Below are 27,712 nucleotides of genomic sequence, written 5' to 3'. Positions count from 1 at the left end.
TACAAGGAATCTAGTAGAATAATACAGCTGCTGATGTCGAAAGTAGGACTCCAAGACTAACATTCCTGTCTGATTGCCTTTATAAACAGTGCTCAGTAATTTTCCAGTACAGTAGTCATTCTGCTAACAGACTTTCCAACTTTCACTCACACAGGTTTCTTTTTTTCTTTAGTGATTATCATTTTGACAGCTTTTTTTTTTTTTTTTCAATTCCCTACCAACAAGATCAGCCATGGAACAATGTCTTATAATTTACATATACATCTTGGGGAGTTCTTTTTTTAAATGGAAACCATTGTATTCCCCCTCCTCCTCCCCCAAATGAGCAAATCTCTCAGTTTTGGAGGACTCAGTGTGGGGTTGGTGTGAGGAGGTGCCTTGCTGGCACCAAGGGACAGAATTTCAGCACTCTCAGAGCTCCTCTGCAGTGAGTTACCCCTATCCACATCCATGGCTGGTGTAGCTTTAATGAGGCAATTTGTTTCCAGCTCCATTCCCTGCCTTTCCAGGGAGGCAGTGCTTTCTTCTCAGCTCCCACCACAGGATGCAAACTGTGAAGATTACAGCAGGCAGCAGGAGGAGTGGATTTCACAATTAAGTATTTTGCTAGATTATCCTGCTAATTCTTTTCTGTGGGTTAGAACTGCACTTGCCTGAAGAGCCTCAAAATAAAGCAGCACACATCATTTAACATTTTAAAACAAGGCAATGGTCAACCACAAGGCTGTTGAGTCAAACACTGCACTGGGAAAGAAGGTGATGTAAGCCAGCCTGGTGTTTACAGCAAAGCTAGGGGACTTGTCTCATGACTCCACGTGGAAATTAATGCCAAATTAACTCCTGCTCTAGCAAGTCATCTTGGATTATTTGATGTAAATGCATTTAGCAGTAGCCAATAAACACTTCTTATTTTACACTGTCTGTTCCCCAGCCTTTTCTCCCAGAATTGCTTCATGGAGTTGACTTGCTGGATTTGCTTGAAGATACTTTCTGTCTTTCACTGGCTAATTAACCACTAATTGGAACTTGATGACCTGTCTACAACCTGGAGCACAGGAGTGTTTTTCTCCTTTTGCTGGATGGGGATCACCATTAAGTGATGTGGGACCCAGATGAGCCCACAGCCATCCCTCACAGAGGTGCCCAGGAGTGTCTCAGGCTTTCTGGTCTGCAGAATTTTGGCTTTTGCTGCTGCCAGGCCCATGGGAGCCCTGCTGCAGGCAGTGTCCCCGAGGAGCTGCCACCAGAGCACAGCATTCCCTGCTCCAGCTGCTCCAGCACAGTCCTGGCAAATTAATTAAGCTGATTCTAGAGATCCCAACTCCAGCTTTGGCAAGTACTTCAAAATGAGCTCTTACGTGGTGCCTCCTTGGATCAGAGGGTGCTAACATTGCTATTTATGCCAGATTTCCAGGCTAAAACGAAACCCTCCCCATGGCTGTTCCTTCTTTTCTTTTTTTTTTCGTGTAACCAAATCCAATGCACATCAAAGATGTTTCTCAGCACAGACAAGGGTTTGAACCTGCTGGCATTGCACCTTACAGATGATAAACACCTGTAGAGCTTCCAAAAGAGCCTGACTGCATTAATGAAAGGACTGACCCATTTGGAGCCATTTAATGTCCAGCTCAGCCCCTTCAGTTATCAAACACCCACATCCCTCCAGTTTAGTGCAATTTCTATACAGCCCTGTGAGTAATTTGCTGACATTCTCAACATTTTCCATCATACTGTTCCCCCCAAATTCTACTATTTGCAAGACTATCACCTCACAAAATAAATTCAAGATTGTTTTGCTCATCTACCTGTGATGAGAACACACATAAGTGAGGTGCAAACAGCCCAGAAAATCAGGGAGACAGACTGATTTCTACATTATTCTGATTTCTGTATTCCTGGGCTGTTAAACAGAGCACTGTCACAGGGATATGGTGGAGTCTAGATGGACTTTCAGCCAGCAGGGTCACATGGATACACACTATGAACTTAGAGCAGGAATCAAAGCAATGGGCACTATCAACCATCACACACCAAGGCACCATTATTTTGGCAGTCCCCAGCCTTTGGACAGGTTTTTGAGGTGCTGAGCCAACTGGGGCCTTGACTCTTAGAACTGGCTTTACTTTTCCCCAGCGGGCACTGTGTGGTGTGTGAGCTCTTGGAGAGCTTGGTGCTGGATTGCAGCCCCTGGATGGAAAAGTGAAAGGAGAAGAGAAGAAAGAAAGAGGGAAGTGATCCATGTAACCACAGACCTGACCTCAGCAGCGTGCCAGCTTTTAGAGCTGATTTGGAGGGCAACAATAATCAAGGACACAGTGGTAAAAGGATGCAAGATAGGCTTCCTCCAGGCAAAACTCATTGGCTGCATTTCTCTGACTAAAATAACTGGTTTTCCAGACAGAGGAAATGTGGTAGATTTAATCTGTTTGGTGAAGAGCTCCTTTTGCTGCATGGGAAATGCTTACTGGTGACATGCTGGGAAAGATGTTTATAATTGTGTAATTCGTATGGGAGGTGAGAGCTGGCCTCTCATCTACCTTTAGTGCTGCAAAGGAGTATCAGGTATGAAAGGAATTTAGATCAGTTACTATTGGGCTTCCTGAAAGGTCTGTCTTGCATTTGATCTAATTTAGTATGCTTATTAATGACCTTGGCACAAAAAGAAGAAAACTGCTGAAAAATTGGGGAAAATGCTGACAATGCAAAGCCTAGAAGCAGTGTCAATGCCTCAGAGGATTAGGATGTTATACAGGAAGAACTGAATAACCTTGGGTACTGCAATAACAAAGCTAGGGTGGAAATAAACAGCACACAGTGCAAGGCTGAGTGCTCAGGGACTAATAACAAGCATTTCTGTGTTAAAATAGGGTTCATACAATGAAACAAACGAGGAGGAAAACATCTCGAATGACTCTAAGCCACAAATATGATGCAGCCATGAAAAAAAGCAGTAAGAAGTTAAAGTAATGGATTTAGCCCAGAAAAATGATGGAAGGAGGAGATACAATGGTTTGTTGTATCCTGTGGCACTTAGCCCAAGGCAGAGAGGAAGGGAGGGAAAACACTGTCTAAGAAAAGGAACAGAGCTGATGCACAAAAAAAAAAGACTGAAAAATGACAATGAATAACCAAGACTGGAAATAAAAGGTTCTGACCCACATGAACAGCAAGGTCACAGAAGAGCCCTTCCAGTGAGGGAAGGAGCCTGAGGAAAAAACTCAGTTTATAGAAAGGAGTCTATGATATGCTGCTGGTAGTGGCAGAAAACTAACTCTTGGGCTCAGGAGATATTTTCAAGTCCTAAACAGTGAAAGTAAGGGCTCAAGGTCTCCTGTGGTTTCCTGTAGATGCAGCCAGGGATTTCTGGCATTTATGCTCCTGTTCAGCATCCATGTAGAACACCAAATATTCAGCAAGCCCCTGAAAGGACTCAACCTCTTACAGCAAAAACGAGAAAAACTACCAGCGTTTGCACACAGTCCATTACAAGCCCAACAGTTGGGGAATTTCATGTGGTTTTGGTCCTTTTCCTGCATTGGAGGGGAGCAGTTTCATAGCCACAGACCCAACCATGCATGCAGAAGTGTGTGGCCACTGAACGACCTTGTGTTTTCAGTAAAAACAGCTGATGTGATCTGTGATTTCTGAGCCTGGTGCCAACCCAGGGCTGGGCTTGCTGGTGGATTTGGGTTGGTGCTGGAAGCAACCCATACGTGCTGCATGCAGGAATCCAGATTCCATCTGGTTACAGCAGGGTTTTGTAAAAAATATCTAAAAAGCTAGGCAAAGGATTAGAATAAAGAGGTGCTAATAGGGTGCAGTTGGGACAGGAAAGGAAGCTGTAAAGAATTTAATGGAAAAAGAGGGTCAAGGAACATAAAAAATAAAATAGGAAGAAAAAGAGGCATTTTTTTTAAAAGGTGAAAGAGTAACAATAATAAAGAATGAAAGATTCTTTTATTTTTGCCAGTTTCAACAAAACCCTTAAGAAAATTCTCTTCTCTGACGTTTAATTTTAAAACATGTCAGTGTATCCAATCAAGTTTTAAATCCTGCTTTGTTTTTCTCAGATGCTGGGTTGCAGTTGGAGAATTCCAATCTTCTCCTTGGCCTCATGAAAGCACTGTCCCCTGCCCTACATTATTTGGCTCTCCTGAGAGGTGGCTGAAGTTCAAAGGGATATATAATTTACAAAGCACTTTGGGATCGTGCTGGAAGAAAGACACTGTTATTAATAACATACCTTTTTTTTTTCTCCTGATCACTTTATAAATGTGGGGAACTATTTTTTTTTATTTTTATTACAATCTCAACAGCAACAACCTCTTCCTCCACTCAAACAATATGATCTCACCCCATCCCAAAGAGTTTGCAATCTAGGTTATACATGGATTGGGAGAGGAAACAAAGAGACAGTGTGGGATAGGGAATTAAAGTCACACAGCCCATCCAAAAGTGAAACAGAGACTGAGTGTCCTCTGACCCAGTGCTGTGCTGGCCAAAAGACCCCTCTTGAGAGATAAATACTCTGAAAGGTGATTCTCTTAAATTTTGAGTGAAAGTGCAAATGCAGTTCAAAATGCACAAAACAGAGCAGGTTTATTAGAGAAAGGAGAGCATTGTTCCTTCTTCTGAACTCAGGTGAAGGGCTTAGGTCTGAGTAGAAACGGGAAAGGACCTTATTGTAACAAGATGCTACAATAATTTTACTTGAAACCCTAAAACAAATTCAGGGCTCATAAAAAAAGCATCGACATGGTGAAAGAGAATGGTTTCTTTAAGATGTTCTTGGTCAGAGAATATGCTAAGCATGCATTTCTAATGTCTGGGTGGGCAAACGCAAGTGGAAATTTAAATTCTACAGAGGCACAGAGAATGTGCTTCTGAAAATGTTTCCAGTTAAAAGCATGTTAAGTGTGAAAGTGTAGTCTACACGGAGGGAGTGAGGGAGTGTGGTCTATCAGATCATCAGCAAGGATTCTGTGGCCTTTCCGGGTTCTAAGCACATTCAGTGCCTGCTGTCATTGCTTTGAAGGAAATGGGCCAAGGAGAGTGTCACTGTGCCAGAGCTCACTGCAGCTCACTGGGCAGAACTGCTGAACTGTACCTACAAACTGCCTGGCAACTTCTCACAGACCAAGAGATACCTTGGGATAACACAGTATGGGCTGGACCAAATCATTCTTTCTCAGGAGGTTTTGTGTGATTTAACCTCACCCACTGTCCCTGCCCTGGACAGGCAGCAATGCCATGGTGGCAGTGCATCAAAGAGACTTCCCCAAGGGCTCAGGGTCCTGGAGATCCCTCTGGGCACACTGTGGGTCTCAGGGCTGTAAAAGAACCCATGGCCAGGACCTCCCATCCTTGCTCTCAGCTGCTAGAGGCAGAAGCTGTTCACTTCCAGAACTTTTAAAGCTGCTTTTTTCCATCTCTGGCCCTTGGAACTCCTCCCTATACCAGCCTGGGCTCTCTCCAGTCTCCTCCCAACAGCTTTCCAAAAGGTCTGGGAGAAGTGCTTTATGCCAGGGCAGCAACACAAGCAGATGCTTCTTTTTTCTTCCAGGCAGAGTGACATGACAGAAATCCCAACTTCACTGAACTTCCTCACGGAAATGACATTTGTTTCCTCGAAGCCATTGGGATTTTGGCTCTCCTTGCACACCAGGAGGGTATCTCATTATACCTTTCAGGACTGAAAGTTGTACAGCCACAATATTGTACAGCAGCAATAACAGGCAGTGCAGACAGAAACTGAAACCTGAACCAGCTTTACTGATGGATGGCCTGACACTGCATTTCCCTGCTCCAGGGCACTTTAATCAGAGTGCAGGTCTAATTAGAAGGAAGTGTGCTGTTTGTTGTTTCCCCCATTGTTTCTGCCAGCAGGAATAGCTTTGTAGGTGCATTTTCCTGGCTTCTCTGATTATACAAGATGCAGGAGCCAGCAGGTTGGTTTGAAGATGCTTTTTTAGGTATTGTTCAGCTTTATCTGAAATTGATCTTATTACAGAATATTCTGAGTTGGAAGGAACCCACAAGGATCATTGAGTCCAACTCTAAAGTGATGGCCCACATATGGACCAAACCTCTGATCCTGGTGTTATTGTAACTACTAACAAAATTGGAGTGTCTGCACTACCCTACAGTGCTAAAAATCACTGCAGAGCAAGATTGAACTTTTTTGTAAGCAAACAAATTGAACAAATTAATTTACCTTCCTGTGTTTTGTCATTTTGGCCAGAAATATATTTTTCTTTAATACAACACAGATCAAAATTAATTGAGGTAAAACTGCTTGCCAAATTAAAAAGAGATCTTTTTATTATTTTTAGAGATATCTACCACTGAGGAGAAAAGCATTCTAAAATGTGTTTCATCATAATTTCTTTAATTTGACTTAAGATTTTTGTAGCACTGTTTGACAGTTAATCAGACCCCATTCTGTGCTGATTAAAAAAAAGCAAGGTTAGACATGCAGTCACTGTACTCTTGTCTAACTTCACACTGTAAGTTGTTCTGTCTCCCAGGAGGCAGCCAAGGGGAAAAGAAAACCATCCCCAAACAATGCATGAAGGCAGCCTGCATGGAATCTGGCCTTACTGACCACAAATTAAATGGGCTTTGTCTGAGGTAATGAAAATCTGACCTGCTCAACAAAAGGAAATGAATATTACAGCTGCTTACTGTGGCTAACAATGTGTCCCAATACTTTTAGACATTTTCACTGTGTTCACCAGATGGAGGCTTTGGAAAGGGGCAATTGCTGAAGGAAAAGGATATTGGTTTTTAGTGGTTTTGAACTCCTTACCGTGACTGGCAGGGGTGTGTGTTACATTTCCTGACCTGGGGCTCGGGGCGGGTCACTCGCTGGCAGTCACTGTCATTCACCAGAGTCATGGTCTTGTTAATGATCCGAGTGCAGGACACGATGGTTTTCCGCTCACCTGCGAGCCAAATCAAAAACAACTCTGAACAAAACCATGTTCGCTCATTAAGCAAAACTCAGAAGCTTGCAGCTCCCTGCTCCATCTACAAGATGTACTCTACCACCTCTGCAAGAAATCTTATTCTCCACTTCTGCCTGACCTTCCTTTGTACTGGCATGTTTTGGGACTTTTTTTCCAAAAAGCTACAAATCTTTCCCCACTAATCATGCAATTACTGTTTCACAGGAACAGCAAGTTGGCTTTCTCTTTCTAGCGTTTAATGTAGAAACGAGCTTGAAAACAATTTGTTTTCATTTCTGGTTCCTCCTCCACAGGTAGCTCTGCCCTGTCATCACCTCGGGCAGATGTGCTGAAGCCACACGACCTCCCACCCCCAGTGACTGATAATGACAGGACAGCTGCCTCCTGCTGCTCCCCAGGCAGGAAGTCAGGATGAAAAGGAGTGACCGAGGTTCAAGAGTCATTAACTGGGCTCGTTTGTATTTCACAAAGAGAAATTAAAGTCACCAAAAGAAATTATTTCTCATCTTCTGCTCCTCCAGATTTACTGCTTTAAAACCCTTGCTAGCAGGAAGCATCTCAGGAGGAGTCAGCACTTCTCACATGAACTGTCTGTGCATCAAGAGTTTCTTTCACCCAGTGTGGCCCTCAGGGTTCAGCCTTTCCTGAGTGGCATCAGGAAAGCTGTGCCACAGGGCAGCATGGCAGTGACCAGATGTGACAAGGAAAATGCCACTCCTGCACCATGTGACTTTGCCTTACTGCCAATTATTTGGGTTTCTTAGATTCACTTTCTAACCCTGAGTCTCCATCAAATGAGTTTACTCGTGATCTGCAGCTGATAATAAAAAATAACTCCTGTTCATAAAAAATTTGCAGAAGTCTGTATGGAAGGGAGAAAGGCCTTTCTCAGCTTGGGTAAGAAGTAAAGGCATTGAACAACCAAAATAAAAGAACAGTTATCAAGCTACTACTGGTGGGAGTCATGCTAGCAGACACTGATTTGATTCAAATATGTAGCAGACTTACAACAAAAATTAAAAGAGTCACAAAAAAATTTCCTTCTCATTCATGTGTGGGCTTGATAGCTTACAAAATTATTTTAATGCATGAATAAAAGTGTCTGTTTTCAAATGAGTTCTATTTACAGAAAAAAATTGGTAATTTCAGTGCACTGAGGGCAGTGAGTCTGCAAATGTGAAGATGAGCTCTCTTTCCTTCTGTCATGTCACATCATAAATAACTGGGCCTGCTGGTGAAGAAAGACTGCCCAGAATGCTTGGAAACAATCTGTTTTCCTCAGGGAACAACCTACTCCTTCCAGCACTGAAAATGCAATGGACAGTGTCTGACAAACCAGTCTCTGGTTTCACAGCATCAACTCCCCCAGGGCTTCAGTGGATCTGTCTGGGCACATCCAGGGATCCTCTGGAAAGGCCATGCCATGTGCTCCTGGGCTCCCAGCACGTCCACCCAGCACGGGAGCATCTGATGCAAGTCTCCAGGAGCTGTCACAGCAGCACTGCCCTGCTCCATCCCTGGGGAAGGAAGGAAGTGCTTTTCCCTGAGCATGTCTGAACACCTGCAGAGACACAGCTCCAAGAATGTGATGGGGGCTGGAGACTGGAGGTTGCACACAGTGCCCAGAGCTATCTGTGCAGCAGGGATCCAGGTGCAGCTCCAGCCTGCGGTGACAGAGCAGTGTCCCTGCCAAAAGGCTGCCTGGAAATTAACTGGGATGGGGATCAGAGCTGGGAGAGCTGGTGAGAACGAGCTCTCATTTGAGCTCATTATGGCAATGTCCATTTTCATGGCTAATTTCCACTGTGCTTTGGCAGGAGCCTACAAACTCCACACAGGGATTCCCACCAAGCTTCCCAGTGTCCTTACCTCCTCCACACTGCACACTGCATCCTTCCCATCCGCTGTGTGTCCAGATGTACAAGGAATCCTGTTGCTTTTCTGGCTCGCTTCTGTTTTCAGCAGTATAGTTTACAGGGATGGTGTATTCATAATGAATTCCATAATTCTGGTCATGGAATAACAGCACCTGGATCGGCAGGAAAAGAGAGGCTGTTGCAACACACTGTGCTGGGAGAGCCAACAGGCTGTGGAGATAGCACTGCTGGAACAAAATTCCTAAAATGGAAATACCTCATGAAAGGCAACTAAATCTTTATTAAGAAAACTTAAATTATAAAAGTACTGGTAAAACAGGGCAACTGCAGGAGCAAGAACTGCTTATGAATGGTGAATATTTAAAGCAGTCACAGGGATGTCTAAACCTGGGATTCAGGGCATAACTTTCAGCCTCATATGTGATCAGTAAGCCACTGGCTACCCAAAGAGAAAGGCAACAGGAAGCATTAAATCAGCACTTTTCATATAACAACTTGGAGTATCTAGAGTTAAACATCTGAAAGAACAAGGTGATTCTTCTCAGAGTGAAAACAACTAATGCAAAAAAAGTCCCGTGTCTCCTGGTAAACATGGCACTCAAGGTAAGCGTGACTATTCCAGCTGACAAGCTGTAGCAGTAGGATTTTAATGTCTCAGAAAACTGTGGATGACAACCAAGAGCCATATCATACAGCTGCTGGCAACATATATTTTCATCCCTGCATGTTGCTAGAGGAAGGTGAAACTTGCTCCCAACAGCAGCTTGACTATTTCCTAAGGAATCACTTGCAATATCTCCAACGTTATTACTCCAGAATTCCCTGACTATTAACAAAGGAACAGAGAAAAAATGTTTATGTTTTCACCATAGGCAGATGAGAATACTGGTCCTGTTTTGATTTACACGTTGGACTTCATTTGGCTCTCACTTTCCCTGGCTTGAGTCAGAACTGATTGGAAGATATCCCATGAAGTACAGGGTCCATGGAATCTGAGTTACCACACTATTAACAAATGCCATAGAAATACTACTGTAATGTTTATGCTGTGGCTTTAAACTTACTTATACTTATTATCCCATAATCTGAGCAGCATTTGACAGGTGAATTGTGCTGGCTTTTGTCACCTACTGAAATAGGAGCAATGCCTTATCAAATAAGGTATTTTAAGCAAGGCTCTCATAAGTGGAGCAAGCAGCTGCCCATTTGAAAAAAAGACAAATTTTCAAATACTGTTTTCTCCCAGCAATAATTGTTTCCCCTTCACATTTGCACAAATCATTCCTACTTAACCAATAATCTCACTAAAGCTGTCAGGAGCTCATTTAGCCAAACAAATGTGCAGAAAGAAGGGGTCCTGGCAGCCTGTGCCATGAATGCTGGGGGGATCTCCACAGACTCAGCATCCATGAGCTGCTCTGCACACAGCAGAACCCTGGGCAGAAAAGCACCTTCCAGAGGATATAAGGAACAAAGATATGATTTTGCTTCAGCTACAGAGGGAGCCTTACTACCAGGACTGAATATCAGGGTTGAAACCAGCCAGGCATCATTACAATTTCAAAGATGAATGTTGGTTTTTTAAACACAGTTCAAATATCAGGCAGTCAGAGGCAGAGAGCTCAAGCCCTGCTCTGGCTTTCTTGAAGTGCAGGAGATACAAACTCCTTTTCTACAGAACTGATCAGTCAGCCTTGTCTAAAGCCCCTTTCTGCTCTGGGAGTGTTTGGCTGTCCTCTGTTGCAAGAGGAGGACTAGCACAGGCCTAGTTACACAAACATCAGTTTCTCCAAGAAATACACACACAGCAATGCACTTGGAGAAATGCCTCAAGTATTAAAAACCAGCTCCTAAAAAGAAATCCTTATTATCTCAATATGGGTGCGAGACTAGTGAATCTAAAGGCCCATATGAAACCAATTTCATGCAATTTCGTAGCCATATATAATTGGGGGGTGTGTGTATGTGTGTATAATTGGTTTCAAATGCAGGTCACAATGGATTGACTGAAGCTTCTGGCTCTTTGTCAGTCCAGTGTATTCCACCACTGTTTGAACAACAGTTTTCTATTTAGAGGGAACTGGTAACCATCCTGCCTTTCTTGTGTTGAAAGAATGAAACCCACCACCCTGTATCAGGGAAAAGATTTGTATCTGATTTGAAGCAAAGACTTCATGTGTGCTTTGTTTACCACTGGCATTGATTTAAAGCCACATGTTTTTTAATGGTCTGGTAATTTTTACATTCCTCATTTTTAATCATTTCTGTGAGGGAAGGTGAAGAAGGAACATTTCCTTTGCTTATGTCTGCTGAAAGGGCCTGTCTGTATCTGGACAGGACACTCGTGGAGAAGCTCATAATCACTGGTTTCCTATGTTAGCTACTTACTCTTTAATGAAGGGGAAACGAGCATTTCTTTAAAACCAAAGCTCTGCTGATGCTGAGGTTCACAAAATGCTGATAGCAGATTTTACTGCACTGTACCTCAAACAAGCAATGCCCTGGAAAGTTCCAAGAGCTGCCAAAGGAACCCTGCACAGCATCTCCCCAAATGGTACCTGTGCAACTCCTGCTCCTCACATGAGGTTAGGAAGACTTTGGCAGTACAAGATACTTTGTCAGAATCCTGGTTTCAGGAGGGGAGGCTTGTGTTAAGGCCAAAGTCAAGTAGAAGTTAATGTTTCTGATGGTAAGGAAGGTGCCTGTATGCACCTCCTTTGTGTGGGAGGTGAGACAGGAAGGTGCTGGTGTGCTCAACCCTGCACCTCTGACTATTCCAGCTGTAACCTCTTTGAACCCAGCTTTACACTGGTCTGTGAGCCTAAAAACTCTCTCATCTGTCTGAGAAAGCAAAGACAAAACCCCTCATGTTCCTGTGCAGCAGATTTTGACACCAAGAAAGTACTGAAAAAGTAGAGTATTACTGTCGGCTTTTTGTGTGTGTGAAAAGTTCAGGCATCTTTGGAGCTTTTCAAAGTGGGTCAGGAAATGTTGCACAATGAACACCAACAAGCCAAAAAAATCAGGTGAGGGAAGGGAGAGAATGCTGATTTTTAGCAGTGCTTACAGATAGCCTTCAGAGAACAAACATGGCAAAAAGTCACAAGGAAAAGAAACAACTCGGAGAAAAATGGAATTGGATAAAAAACTTACAGGAAACAATGAATAAATTAAAATACTTTCTATGCAAACTTTGCTATAGAACCTGTAAAGCTCTCTGCAGACTTTCAACTAGGAACATATATGAGACAGGAATCATTACAGCTGTCTTATAGGTACAAATGTTAAAGTTACACCAGCATTAAGGGACTGTCCCATGGGTCACCCCATCACCCACTGGCGACAGCTCTGGGACTACAATCCTGCTCTCCTCACCCCTGTGGATTTCTCACTCATCTTCAGCCACATGGCTGTTCATAAAATAACAAGTTGGGTTAACAGAAAGACCATGCCCAACATTAGGAAAAAATGTCAAAAAACACCTTAAATTACATGCAGTTGAAAAAAACATTACAAAGAAAATAAAGAACATTTCTGTGAGTAATTAAGTCACTACTTAAATTCATATTCACATGTATCATCTGTGCATGCTAGATCTGCACCTCTCCTTTTAGAGAACAGAGTACTTGAACACAGAATACATTTTGGCATAAGATGAGAAGCTATTTCAGCAAATATATTTTTATGTGTGTCATCAGGTATGTCCAAGAAATAAGAAAGGTCCTTGGGAACCTTCATCCTCTAGAATGGACCTGTCACATTGTCTGTGACACATTACAGGGGTATCCTGTACTTGATATGAGCTGACTGGGACATTGCCTGTTCTCTCAGAACAAAGCACCACTCTTTGAATGGCGAGCTGGGCTTCTCCAGCCCCTGCAATGCTGCAAAAGAACACCGTGGTGAGGAAGCAAACAATCAAAATTCAACTTTGAGCTAGGATATAAACCCTTTCTGTTGCATCACTTAAGAAACACAAACAAAGGATATAAAGTTACCATCAAGTGCAGTGGTATTTTAGTTGGTCCTTTGGCAGAGATTTTCTCCCACAGCCCCCTTCGCACGTACCGGACAGTGGTGCCTGCGATCTGAAACTCACCAGGAAGCTCAATTTTCCAGTCGCTGTTAATGGATCTCTTACTGGAATCTTTTAAAGCTGGAATGAATCAAACACCAGGGAATGAAATGCAAGCAAATTTGTAATTACAATATAGACTATTAAGCCTTTGTATCAGGCTACCTGAAGCACAAGATGTAGTAACCTTGTAGTGGATGAGAATTTAAAAGAATAAAAAACCTCACTTTTAGATGGCCCATTGTAATGTTTGGATATATTCTGTAATTCAGTTGATGAATGTATTTAAAAGAATTTACATAAAATTCATAGATAATTTATCTCTAAAATCTCCTTTCAAATGCAACAAGACAACTCTGCAATTTAGTTTCCAAGCAGAATTTTCTTTCAGTATCCAGATTTTGAGATTGCATATTCCTAAACTTTCCCCAAAGAAAAAGATCAATCAAATCTGTGTTGATACACACATGAAGATTTGCAAGCACAAAACACAACTGATGCTGTGTTTGTGTGTGCTCCGTAATTAAACATTGAACAAATTAACATTTAGCTGTCACAGCTGTAAAGAGAAGTCAAGGTACAAAGCAGGGCTTGGTCAATGGGCAGAACGTGAATTTGGTCAGGTGCTGTAGATCACACCCATCATGTGCCTGCCTCAGTAAGGCCAACATGGAAAGCTCTACTGCAGAAGGAAGATGAATATTGAGAATAAAAGATATATGGAATTGTATGTCCTTTCTTCCACCATAACTATTGCATCAGGATCACTGTTGTCCTTCAAACACTCAAAGACAACTCCAGCCATAAGGGCATCACATTACTGTTGACTCATCAGTGCAAGCTGATTTAGGGATTTATGTGTTTTCTGGGTTAGAACGGAAGGAGAGTTATCCAGATGTTGCTGTGATGCACTGAAGGAAGAGAAAATTGGCAGATCCTGTTCCAGCACAAAGTGCCAGGCCCCTTTGTGAAGATCCATTCACCATGATCAAATCTGCCCTGACAGCAGACAGACAGAATATCCCACATTTTCCTGGGCTTCCTTAGTTCAAGGTTAACTGTGTCTTTTGGCTAAGCCTTTAACAAGATGTTTTTTAAACCTCTAGCATCTCATGCCTATTTTATTCTCTTCCAGTAAAGAACACAACTTTGCTCCCACTTAATTGTATTGCAAGAGGGTAAGAGAAGCTGTTTAAAGCCCTTGGAAGTCAATAGGAAATCTCCCATTGTCATCCCTTTGGATCAAGCCCCCATAGCCAGCAAACCCTCCTGGATGTGCTTAGGATTTATAGAATTTGTAATGTCTAAGCTCTGGGGGAGTCTGGAGCAAGTGGAGGTCACAATGTTCTCTGTATTTGCATATGCCTTTTTGAGTATCTGTGCCCTGGGAATTACTGGAAAAGTGGGATATCTGTCCTGCAGCACACAACCTTCTTGACAGCTCTCAGAGTCCCATGAGAGGCTCCAAAATCAGGGTGAAGGAGAACTGCAGGTATGCTTTCACCAGAAGTAGGATGTATGTGGGAGAATGTTTTTTTCTGAAGAAAGTTCTCTCTGGCACACAGCCCAGGGGTATGACAGTGTCCTGGCATTTGCAGACTGCAGCAATGTGTTTCTCCCTGCGGCTCACTTCTCTCCCTGCTTTGTTCCTCAAGCTACAAAGTACCTTCTGCAAGCTCCAGACAAAATTCTGAAGCTGGATTGCTTTCCTTTGCCAAGGCCTGGTGGCTTCCAGGCAGATCAAAGCAGCCACCATGGTGGCCCTGAGGAGCCGTGGACACAACTAATCAAAGCTGTGGAGGAGATAAAACTAGCTCCAAGCAGCATGGGTGACTAGGAAAGACATCCCAGCATGTGCTCAAAACTGTCTAAGAGGTTCAGTGACTTAAGCCATGCTTTGGTTCCAGCTCACCATCAAAGGGAGATAATTTGCTGATGAAAATCAATGTTTCACCTTTGTAACCCTATTTTCTGGGCAGGGTTTGATTTTGACTGCTGCAAACACTGCTCCCTTAGTGACTGAGGAGATGAAGAGTTTGGAAACAGACCTGCTCCCAGAGATGCTCCTTGAGGATTGCAGGAATTGCACTGGGGACTCAGCAGAGCATTTGGACCAAAGTGTTTTCACCACTGTTTGCCCCCATTGCCCCATCAGCAGATATTGATGCTGCAACTACAAAACCCTGCATATCTCAGACACAGAGAACTCTGGCTTTTGTCACACACAGCCACTGGCTGGCCCAGCCCCAGAGGTGACAGAACTAAACTCAAAGTTGTACAGTAGAAGAGCAGAAGGAATAGAAACCCCAGCAACAACTTCTGTTTTTCTTGTTGGCTGGAAGGCAGGAACTGACCCATCAATTTTTAAACCTGGCATCTAGTCAGATCTTTATTTCCACCTTGGGTCCCTCTAGCTTGCTTCCCAGCCTGTGGACACAAACTGCCCAGGCATTTCCTGTTCAAGGTGGTTTTTAAGAGTTACAGCCAGCCAAGGCAGCCAGCGTGGGTTGCCTGTAGGTGGAGGGAAATTCTTCAGGCACTGCTCCCAGCACATGGAATAAAGATTCCAGATTATGCTGGGCTTCTTTCCAAAATGTTGTACCTGGTTCTGAGTAGAAATAGGACCTGATTGGACTCAGCTTTGTCAGTGCTATTGAAACAGAAAATCCTTCCATACTCAGACCTGGATTTAAGAGCCTTATCAGAATGATTGGATTTTTTTTTTCTGGTCATCTTTATTGTCCTACTGGAACGCCCCTGCTGCTATTCTTCATCTCAGTTCAGCAAGACATTGGGTATCTTTTCTCTGTGTTGAGTGTTCCTTGAAAGAGAAAACCCTGGAAAGCTTAGAGAGATTCTCCTGGCTCCTGACCATGAACCAAAGAGCTAAAAGTACTCAAAGCTTTAAAAGAGCCAGATTTTTATCTATCTTTATGTGATGCACACAGGGCCAACTCCTGCTCTCAAAAATACACAATCCTAATCTTCACCACCCAGTGGGGAACCATCTGCTTTAGTCAAGGTTATGTTGCCCCAAGGAAGGGCAGTCACTCACTCCACATAAGACTCTCAGTGCTCTGCTATCTGCCAAAGCCCAAATACCCTGTGCAAACCCCACCAAGACAAACAAAAAGGTTGGTTTCCAGAAGGCAGAGCACTTGCAGAACCCAAGGAAACACTGGCTCCCATTGTTCCACCAGGCTCTGCTATGTCAAACATCTCACGTGTAGGCGGGATCCTCTGGCAGGCTGGCTACAGCATTATGGAAACAGGAGCAGTGGTGATACTGCTTCCTACCAAGAAGTGGCACAAATGCCAATGGTTTTAACCAAAGGGCAGCTGAATGACATATTTTGCCCTCCTTTTTCCCCCTGAATCTGGAATGAAAGAGAACAAAAGCATCTTTCCTGGTGATACTGCCAACTTTGGCAGCATCTCAAGACAGAAAAACCATGGCACTAGACCTGAAATCCTGACACAACCACTATGCAAAAGTTTTCAGCAGCATCCTGTATTCCAGTGCTGGATATCAATGTCTCCTTTTGGCTGGAGATGGAGAATTATAAGCGAAAGATGTGGAAATCAGAAATCAAGCTCTGAGCTTTGCTCTGGCTCCCTGCATAGCCAAGAGCAAGTGGCAACACCTGCGTTTCCCCTGCCACAAAACAGCCTGTGACAAGCTCTGCAATCCTCTCAGTGTTCCTTCCTCTCTGGAAGCAATTCCATGGCTATGCAGCTCAGATTGTACCAGGCACCTTTCAACGTGCTGGGTGTTTTCTGGACCATGGACAATTTTCCTTGAAGCCCCTGCTCTGCCACAGGCTTCCTGTGTGAATTCAGTGCCTGCAGTATGAGCATTTCTGTGACCTGGACTCCCTAGAAGTAGATGGGAGGTAAAGCCCTTTGTCTCTTGCACAGTAATGACAAAAAGAAACACCCCAAATACTGAAGAGGCAGAAGACCAGACTGACAGATCCTCAGTGTAACTGACTGGTTGCACTTTACAAACGCCATTCTGACCTTTAATTTATGCAATGAGTGACTGAACACAAATTCATTGACAGACTCTGCCCTACAACAACCTCACAGGCAAATCTTATCCATCAGCCATGTCTAAACTTTTTCTTCCCAATAGGAAAAGAAGGAGAGGATGCCTGCTCCCCCTAAAGGAATGCAGAAGCAGAAATGACAAGAGGATTAAACAAATTTTTTGGCCTGATAAAATAGAGGCAAGTGGACTAGAGGCTGCAGCTAAGCTGATCTCAGAGTGGAGGATCAGGTCTTGGGCACAGCATTCAGTGAAAATTGTGGTGCTGCAGGCAATGGCAGCAGGTTACTGAGGGGTATCAGCTGCCCTGTCCTGCCTCTGCTTCAGACTGAGCTGGGCGCCTTCCTATCAGCACCTCTGCCATTCGCTTCTCTAAACACACTGCTCTCTTCTCCACTCCCTCCTCAAGTGCTGTGTGCTCCTGGCAGCTCTGTGCAACCCACTGCCAAGTTCTGTTCAGGAACTCTTCTGTCTATATATAAAAGCACTCTCTGCTCCTTCCAGGTTGCACAGGGCCTGTAAGTATCACATACTATCACATCAAGCAAACATCATGAAACCAAGCCCCAAAAGCACAGATTGCAGCAAGACTGAAATCAGCAGCCCCTCCCTGGCAGCAACAAACCTCACAGGTCATTTAGAGAAGGCTTATTTCAACAGGAAACAGAGCTGAATTTTAATAAAAACAGTTTTTCTTTTGTCTTTTTACCCAGAAAGCTGTGAGCAGGTTTATCCTCAACCACTCTGATCCGCCGGGCACCCGCTGGGATCACAGCAGCTTCGATGTAACCTATGGCAATAAAAAAGGGGTTGAAGGAATGAGAGCAGGGCAGGGCCAGTCAGGATCAGCCATCCCAGATCTCCCCGTGAAAAACTCAACTCCAGGCTGAGGATTGAGTGAGAAACTTCAAATGAGATCCCCGTGCTGGCAGCCAGGTTTCACTGCTGTGACAGACATGGTCATGACTAAGATTTCAGCAAAAATGCATGAGTGCCGCTTAGCTGTGACTTCAGGCTTGTTAATTAGCTCTAATTAGATCTGCACCCTTTGAATCACCCTGGTTTTCCTGCAGTACTGACAGGGATGCACGAGGACACTGCAAAGTGTCACTGTCAGGAGCAACACTGCACAGAACAGACATTTGAAGTGAAATTTCCAACAGATGCTCCTGCTTTGTCCTCCCTGTTGAGGCTAAGGTGTCAGAAAGGACTCACTTCCATGAAACGTTTTGATGATGCTAAAACTAAACAGAGGGAATTAGTGGGACAAATGAGGAAAAACTTATTTTCACTTACATTTCAGCTTTGTACAAAAGTTCTGGAGGATATAATGATCTCCTTGCACTGGGCTGCTGAACAGAATTCAACAGTTCAGATTTAATGCAACAACAGAGCTGGAAGTTTCTCACGGACTGGCCACTGGTCACCTCTAAACAACTTTTCTAAAACCCAATTTCAACTCACAGAATACAGTGAGAATAAGTAGGAACTACAAGGAAATGTAGCCCGTTTCCCCACAGTAAGGAGACATGGAGTTACAGACTTGTTCCATGGGGTGGAAGTGGTGCCTTTAAATAATAAAGCAGAGGAACACTAGGGCCCATTTCAAAGAGCCAGGCAGAGTTTTTCCACTGGCTTCACTGGACTTTGAATCAGGCCTCTGTAAATGACACTAATCTCATCACAACCATGACTTGACTCCTTCTAATTGGCCACCCAGTTTATTTTGCTGTGTATAACTTGGCACTTTTTTGGGGTTATTGCTGTCCTCTTTCCTTTAGATGTTAAGCAGCTTATCCTGTATGTTCCCTCATCCACTTTTCTTGCTTTAAAGGGCTCTGTAAAGCTGTTCTGTGTCAGTGATGCCTTTATGGGAATTGTGGGCTGTCTAGAGCAATGGGCTGGAGAAGTGCTGGCACAGGGAGAAGTGATTCCTCTAGCACTCAGCAATGCTCAGGAGCTATTTTAGGGATAAAAGTGCAGCTGAACAGCCCTGCTTTTGCTGTACTGATACAGGGCAGACTCCAAGGAGGATGGTAACAGCCTCTTCCACCTCAGGACTAAGTGATTCTCTTGCTACTGTGACATGAAGTGATAAAGATGGGGATTTTGGGGTCAGATGGTGGATTCATTTCCTGAATATTCATTTCACGAGTAAGGCTTCAGCTCTTGGGTTTCATCAGATGCAGAATGTGGACAGCTGACTTGGGTCAGACAGGCTCCCTCTTTCTCTGATTGTTGTATGGGAACGACACTTTCACCTGACCCTTCAGCTCAGTTCTCTTTGCCCTTGTTCCTCCTCACTTCTCCCTTACCCAAGATATCTCAGAAATGGGCATTCACTCCTTGCAGGAAAACCAGAGAGAGGGGCAGCAGAGCTCAAACCTTGTCTGTGCACAGAAGCCAGAGCAATGGCTCTCCCAGCTGCTGTTCCAGTCTGGGTTTCACCAGGAAAAATTATTACTTCCAGGGTCAATTTTTTTAAAAGCAATACTGAAATCTGTTACGAAATCAGAGCAAACAGATGTAGGGCTTCATTCTAGACATTGCCAGGAGTTGGTTTTTCATCAGCTGAGATACCAAATCACAGTCAATACAGAGTGTTTCAGATATCAAACATCCTCACTGCACCCCATGCAGCTGCATATAAACCCTAACAACTACTGAAGACATGAACACAGCAAAAGTGTGACCAGTGACAGTCTGCCACAGGGAAACAGCTCCTGAGACACCCCTGAACACCCCTGTTAGGAAGCCAGTTTGGAACATGCCCAAGTTTCAGGTAATTTAATGTACCTACTAGGGGACTATTTACTTACTTCGTTTTTAAACCAGATACAAATGTCCAGAGCTATTTCATGCTGGGGTTGGAGACAAAGTTACTCTGAATTTAGTGCAAGGCAGCCACTAAGTTCAGTGAACTCTGGGTCTGTCCCCTGACCCAGCAGCAGTCAGGAGTGTGTCACACTGCTTTAGAGGTGAGCAAACCCTGGAGCTGTGCTGGAGGCTCAGCTCAAGCCATAAATACACTCTCATTTCATCACTGTGCCATGAGAGAAACATCAAGTGGAAAAGTGATTTTTATGTTACTTTTTACAATAGTAAATAGTGAAGTGTAAGCTAATAATAGAGTATTAGTTCTGGAGACTGTTTAGTTTGGTTTCACACCAGATTTTTCTCCTTGTGTAATTTTTAATCCTGATTGATAGCTTTGGGGGGATTGCACTCACAGCTCCTGAACAAGAAGAAATACAGTTTGTTAACTCACTGTGGCACAAACCTGACTGCTGACCTTCACTCTCCTGTTAGAGAAATGCCAAATGCTTTGCAGTTGTTGGGATCAGACCTGTCCTCTCAGAGGTGAAGCAGAACCCTTGGGCATGTCCCACCAGGAGCATCTGGACACTCTCATTATCTCCACTGATGCTGAGTGAGTTAGTGCTCAAATTCTGTTGCAAACAGACTGGATATCATCCATGCAAATTTGCCACAAAATTGGGTCACCTCCACCACCCCACTCTGGTCCTTAGAGCTGGTGTGAGGCTTCTGGTCACAGATTCCTGACCTTTGAGATAAGTGCACCAGGAAACATCTCCAGTGTTTTCCAGGCACATTTTGTTATACAAACTGTAACTGCACATTGCCAGAAAGATTATCAAGTGTCAGCTAGAATGACCAAAAAAAGTCTCAGAGCTGGCCCTGAGTCAAGGACTCTCAAAGCTCTGTTAGGTCTTAGGGTAATTGTCTGCAAGGCAGGGGTTTGCAAGGTTGGGCTTAAAGTTCTGTTTTAAATGAGGAACTGGTTAAAGACTGATGAGATTTGGCAACTATCAGGCAGTATTTTTAGTAATTTCACCCATAAATCAGCCTGTTAAGATGAAGCTTTGAAAACACAACAGGAGAACTTCATTATTTGATAATTTATAGTGCTCTATGCAGTATACTCCACCTTGGGAACAGTTACTTTGGCACACACCAATCTTTCTGGATAATCTGCATTACATCAGTGTCTCAGGAATGTAAGACTGTGATTGAAGCAAATCCTAGATACAAATTATATGGTGTAACTCGTATTAGGAGAGACACCAGAACAAAGAGGTGGCTTTGTCATCAAGGAGATTAATATGTGAACAGTGGCTACTGTATCTTCATTTAAATGCTGGAGAGATCTGAAAGAGGAAAGCAGCCCACCCAGAAAAATCCATTGTTAGCCATTGTTATTACACCCAGAAAGAACAGGAAGTTTAGTGTGAACTTCAGAATGTCACTGATCTACTGCAAAACTGTTCTTCTGGTTCACACTGTAGAGAGAGACTTTGAGGTGAAGGAAAAATTATCCCATGGCTGAAAGAATGCCAGTGCCAGTCTCTGGGCACTGCACCTTCATATCTTATCCCTGCACACACCAACATCAGGTGTGAGAAAGTCAACAGTGCTCAACCCATTATCAAACCTCCCAAAAGTGCTTTGAACAAAGTTCTTAGGGTAGAGCAAAGGAACTCAGACTGCCCTGCCTACCTGCCAGCCAGCACAGCTTCCATGATCTTTTAGGGATAAACGTCAGCTGGGCAGCTCAGACTCCATCTCATTCCCACCTTGCAGCTTTTGCTGAGTGCTACTTGTTGCAGTGGAGTGAGAACTTTGTGTCTATTTTCTGAATAGCTGTGATGATTCTCCTCTACTTTAAGCTTGAGAATAAATCCTGCATTGGCACCTGTCCACTTCCAGCCATGGGATAGCTCATTTGGAAGAAAAAAATTTCTCTGGAGAGCCATGGATAGATTTCAAGACCTCCTACTATTGCTGTGAAGTTGGTTACTGAGATTTCTAACCTGCACTTTCTGATGAAACCTTTATAAGAGATCTCTGAGTTAAAGATTAGGTTGAGCTCTATTTTCTCATAATTTACATGTATGCCCTATTAATAAAAAAAGATTTTTTTGTGAAGATGCTCCCAGCCAGCACAACAAGCACTACTGTTCAAATTTCTTTTAAATAAGTGCTGGACAAGCAGCATATGCAATAAAAAACCCACTTTTCTCCCATCTTAGAAAGAGAAATTTCTAGCAAATACGTACTTTTCCTTTCCCAAAATGACAGAACAACTAGCAGATCTCATCCTGTTACATTCTGCCATTTAAAAAAATTTTGAAACATCTGTGTTCATTCTTTCAAATCATAAGCAAATGAAAATCTTGATGTGGCTGAGAAAAACAGAGACAGACACAGGTCTCTGACCATTACAAGCACAGCCTTGGAGGAGCTGTCAGTGATAAATCAGCTCCCCAGCAGACAGGAATCAAAGAGCTGTCCTTCATTTCTAGGTCCCCTAGAAGTACAGTGGCAGGGTGACAGAGGTGGATTTCAGAACAACTCTGTGTTTGGCTCTGATAAATTATTTCATAGAAATAGGTGCAGGGCATGCTGCCAGTCAAAAGGAAACTTCAGTATAAACAGTGCATTCAGCTGGTCTGCTGAAGACAGCCAGCTGCACACAAGTGTATGTGATATTCAACTTGTTTAGCATCATAAATAAAGGCTTTTGACCTCCTCTCCAACAGAAAAACAGAACCAATTTCCAGTTGGATCACCCTGGATCACAGGTGGTAAAAGCTGAACTGCTGGATGTCCTATGAGGCACTTTGAATGTTCCACCATCTTCCCCACCAGAGCAGCAGAACCTCTGTGACATTAAAGTTGGGGCAAAAAAAGAAATAGATTTGGTTCTTTTTGCTTGCTTAATGAAACTTTGTCTTTCTTTCATGCAGATAGGTTCTCTAAAAGCAAAGGATCTGTACTTTGTATCTCTGACAAGGCAAATGAAACAGTAAAAGGACTTGAAGTCTATCCATGGTTTTTGACACCAAACTTCCCCATCTAATCCAACCAAAAGAAGACAAAGAACCAACACCAAAAGATTTCACCAACACCCACGGACACTGCAGACAGCATTCAAGTATCTTACACGAGAAACACTTGGGAACAGCCTTTGCCTTTGCCATCACACATGTGGAAACCTTCTTACAATGACTATTGGTTACTGAGAAACAGAAAGGAGTTGGCAGCAGTTTAGTTCAGTTCACAGGGCTCCACACCATCTGCAACCACAGGACACACAGGGACCAATCCTGCAACCAGAGGAGTCCCAGGGGCAGAGCCAAAGCCCAAGGCTGCAGCTGCAATTCCCCAAACAGACACCAATCCACAACAATCAATGTCTTGATGTTTGAAGTCTGTTCTCTTCCGAAATAATAAATCAGCACACTGCACTTGGGATCCTGGCCTTGACTTGGATCACAGCTAATTTGTGGGGATTTACCATTGAACTGTGCAATCTTTTACACACCCAAACCTTGAAACTTGTTATCACCAACCTATTGTGGAATCTGCTTTGCTCCAGCTTCCATCAAATTTTTACTTAACTGTCAATTTAAAGAAAGGCCATTTTTTTCCTTGAGTAACCTCACATTCAGTTGTGACACCCCAGATCTGGAGCTTTGCCTACCGCATGAGATTCAGTGGGTCCACCTGAGGACCTGATTCTGCAGAAGAGCAGTGTGTGAGCAGTAATGGATGGGAGCAAACATAAAATTTAATCAACTTTCCAAATAGAATTAAAAATAAAACAAAACATCTAGTAAATGTTTACGAGGTTATACTGGTAAAACCAATTCTTTTCTAGGTTATATGAGATGGGTAAAAGTGGAAACCTTTACATTGCATTGCATTTGTTATTGCATTTACACAGCAATACTTTGACAGGTTTGTGCTTCTGTGATGATCAGCAAAGAATCCAAATGCTTGAACACTGTCCACGAATCATCAGAAATTCTTTCTGATTAGGTTCCAGGGCACTGGGAGTGAAAACCTCCTGTAGTGTCCTGGCAGCCAATTAAGACTGAAACTGTTCTGTTCCTACAGCCTTGTAAAGTCACCACCTCATGCAGTCTGTGTAGCTGGAAACGGGTGCAGCCTCCTGGCAGTGACCCAGAAATTTCTTATTTATCTGCACAAGATGTTTTGTAGACTTGTTGGAAAAGATAAAAGATAGCTACTCTTCAGGAGCATGTAAGAAGTCCATGAAAGCTGTATAATCTGCTACAGAAATGGAGAATAGCTGGGGCTTTTTTCAATGGAAGTGAGGAACTTTTCCCAGCACTTGCATCAAATGCAAATAACTTGAGGTAAGTGGGTGGAAAATCATTGGGACAAAAGAGTAAAAGGCACTAATGCAGAAAACCATTTGACAGGTTGGCCAAGCACACAAATGTGCTCCAGAGATGTGGTGCAGATGGGAAATCCTACCTGCCTCTCACAGGAGATGACAGATCCTAGCTGGCCTTACATGTGAGGAGGAGGAGGGTGAAGAGGAAGAGATCAGTGAACAAAATCAGAGCCTCAGATATCAGAACTGAGACCTGGACTAAAGGGAGCTGCTAAGCACAGTGCTGCTTTAGCCACTAAACTGAATTGAAATGTGTGCTTAAAGGGGATTTTCATGTGCTTTGTGGAACTCAGTCCTGGAAGAGCATATATTGAATGTATTTCTCCATACAGAAATGGCAATTCTGTATTCACTGAATGGGAAATAATTTTTTTCTGGACAATTGTTTCCTCCTGGAGCAGCTTCCAAGTTCTGGACATGGCTTTCCCTCCCTTTGGCTGATCAGGATGTGTGATAACAGGTTTCTCAGAAGTGCAGTACAGAAATCCTGGAACAAAGACTAATTCAAACACCAAGCCGTACATACATTAACGTTTAACAAGAGAGAGAAAAGTCTTAACTCTGACTGGAAGCTCCTATATCCTATACTGGATACTTCTGCTGGCAGGGAATCAGTAAAAATATTCAGAGGGGAGTGCTCTTTCTTTTAGCTGAGATATCCTGATTACAGCATGCATCATTCTGAGACCTCAAAAATGGTGCTGAAATCTGACTTCCCTCCCACTGGGAAAGATTCTGTGATTTTGTCTCCTATTTAAAACCATCAGCACCAGTAGCACTCAAAATGAGAAACAACTTCATTCTGAATTCCAGGCAGAGGCAGTGGCTGGTATCTGGGCAACTGAGTAAGCAGCAGATGGGATATCACACTTGAAGTGAGTTGGGGTTTGTTTTGTGTTTCTTAGGTGTTTCCTAGACCTGTTTTTTCTAGGTGACTCCAAAGCTATCCAAGAAGAAGAGCTCTTAACACCACCCTACCTCTCCTCCAGCAGGTAAGAACTCCACTGAGTGTTACTCACCCATGCCCTTGGTGTGGTTGAAGTCTCCTTTCACCACTTTGCAGGTTTTGCCATCACCACTGCAGATCCCACAGCGATCCTCTTTGGCAGCTGAGCCAATGATCCCATCACAGCCAATTTTCTAATGACAACAACCAGAGGTCCCCATTATTTTGTTTGCAAAGTTAGAGCATCTCTAAACATCGAGGTCAAGACTAAGATTGACATCTGACTGAAAACCTGAATGGGGAGAAAGCATTACATTCTGATTACACTTTTGAAATACCTGGAGAAAGACCTCATTAATCAGATGACTCAAGATACCTGAAATGCAAGAGTAGTTCAATGGAAGCAGGTCAGGTTCATATTTGGCCAATTTCTACCACAAGATTGCCTATGCAATTATGACATTTTCCACATGTTTGCACTGTATTAAGAATCAAAATTCAATTGAAAAACAAACTATGAAATATAACAGTTTCACCGGAAGCTTCATTTTAAATGGTGTTTTCATCGTTTTCTACACATATCTAATTTTTTCCAATAAAAACCTGCAGTTCTGCTTCCACAGATGGGAAGAGTCACAATATTCTCCCTGCAGCTATCAGGATTATTACCGTAATCTTCCTTATTCACAAAGCATTCACAGGTCATGATGGTGAACATTCCACATTTGTAAATGTTGAGGTTGACAAGACTTACCGTCATTAATTTATATAAACTGTATTCTGCCCACGTAAGACCCTCAAAATAATCAGCAATTCACTCTTAAAATGTAAATTTCTACTGAAATAAATGTTGTCATTATGCAAGTTATTAGCAGAGATTGCACTATTAAAGATGAGTTTAAGATTTATTCTGTGTAGATAAACAGTTTCTTGGCAAATGAGCAGTAGGACTGTCACTAATAAGACTTATTTGAATAAGGCTGTTGGGTCTCTCCCTTCTCTGCCTTCCTATAATGAAGCCAGAGGAAAGTTGGAGAGATATCTTAGAGAACGATCAAAACAACAAACATTTTGAAAAATAGGGTAAGCAGGGAAATATTAAGAGAACTTGGGCTGTTTATCTGAGCCTGTCTGCGTGTAAGCAATGCAATTTGGATCAGAACTCCAACATTCCCCTTGTTTCAGAAGACCCTGGCCACTGCCTGAGTCCAGATGTATTCCAGGGATCAAAGATCGCCAGCGTTCCGCCGTGTGCTGATGCAGAGCTTGTCTGGGTAAATCATTAGGGACAGACATGCTGAGAGAGAGGAGGATCATCCTAAACACATACCAGGGAAATGCTGCTCATTAACTGGCACAGCACCTACACTGGTGCACAGGAACAGCAGGAAAAAACCTGTAGAAATCTATAAATGGGAGTTAAAAGAAGTAGGAAGAAGATCATGGAGTTTCTGGCACTTGCAGTTCTCAAATCTAAACTTCACGCCCATGTCCAACAAATAATTTTGGGATATTGAACGTGATTCTGCCCCCAGAACAGAAGGATGTCCCAGCAGTTCTCCTTCCAGGAAAATCAGGATGATTTATTAATGGGGTTGCTGAAAGGCAGCTGGAAATAAATGCCTGCCTGCCACCCTGCTGAGATACTGGAAAGGCTGTGTTTAATTTAAGGCTCTGGTGCTATCTTTTATTGTGCTGCATTGTTATTAGCACTATGAAGCACACAGATGAATAAAGGGAACATAATGAGTGTTGAACCACACTTATTCCCAGAGCTACATGAGGAGTCTGTAGGACTCTAACAGAGGCAGGGAAAGAATGGAGAGTTGGCAATCACATGCTTTGTATTTATGCTGGAGTTTCCCAGATAATGGAAACCAATGCAAGCCAGCAAAGCTTGAGAAGGCTGAGTCCCCACTCTTCTGAGACTGGGGTTCAAGATAAGCCATTTCCTCACACGTTTACTTGGGTCACTGACACCCTTTGACTTGAGAGACCCTCTCTGAAGGCATGGAAAGAACCCACTGAATCCACAAATTTAACTCCCAGAATCTTTGCTGGTTTTCACCTTTCATCTTCACCCTGATTCCCTGTGAGTGAAAGAACTGGGACTGACCCTTGCACCTTCCCCTTCCATGGCACCGTTGCTCCCATCCTCAGGGCAGACTTTCCCTCCAGTACAGGCCTTGAGACTTAAAGCTCCCATCACATTTGGGCCAGGAAATGGCTTCTTACAAAGGAGTATCTTCAAGAGAATAAACCACTTCTTTTTTTTTCTTGGCTTCAAGATGAAAATTGGTGCATTCTTGCTACTTTATGGGGTAAAAATATCTTGGAAGTACTTTAGTGCTGTCTACATAAACATTAGAGCCCATTTCCCTCTCCCCAAATCTTCCAATCATTTCCAAACTGGAAGTGCACTTAATAACAGTACATTTAATAACACTACATTATGAAACAGCTTTGGTTAAGATTTGACAGTATATTCCAAAAGCTGCGAAGTCATTTAGAAGCACATTACAGTCCCACCTCGGTCACTCTGATCCTTCAAGAACTCCCCACATGGAAAGTAC

General features: G+C 43.2%; 1 protein-coding gene across 2 annotated transcripts in view; it reads right to left on the bottom strand.

The window, feature by feature from the left end:
* ADAMTS17 (ADAM metallopeptidase with thrombospondin type 1 motif 17) overlaps positions 1–27,712 on the bottom strand; it is a 156,142-nt gene that overhangs the window by 27,976 nt on the left and 100,454 nt on the right. Inside the window, exons 15-20 of one of the 2 annotated variants that reach the window (XM_085070355.1) lie at positions 25,213–25,333; positions 22,934–23,008; positions 17,678–17,758; positions 12,844–13,001; positions 8,838–8,997; positions 6,809–6,944 (exon numbers count right to left, since the gene is read on the bottom strand). In XM_085070355.1, the coding sequence (XP_084926481.1) occupies positions 6,809–6,944; positions 8,838–8,997; positions 12,844–13,001; positions 17,678–17,758; positions 22,934–23,008; positions 25,213–25,333 (731 nt within the window). The remainder of the gene's footprint in view (positions 1–6,808; positions 6,945–8,837; positions 8,998–12,843; positions 13,002–17,677; positions 17,759–22,933; positions 23,009–25,212; positions 25,334–27,712) is intronic. The other variant, XM_085070356.1, reaches the window with a different exon arrangement.

The sequence above is a fragment of the Lichenostomus cassidix genome, chromosome 10, assembly GCF_008360975.1.
Source record: "Lichenostomus cassidix isolate B80296 chromosome 10, HeHo_3.0, whole genome shotgun sequence".
Classification (NCBI taxonomy): Eukaryota; Metazoa; Chordata; class Aves; order Passeriformes; family Meliphagidae; genus Lichenostomus; species Lichenostomus cassidix.
Note: the sequence above shows the minus strand (reverse complement) of the source record. Positions and strands in the feature narration are given on the sequence as shown.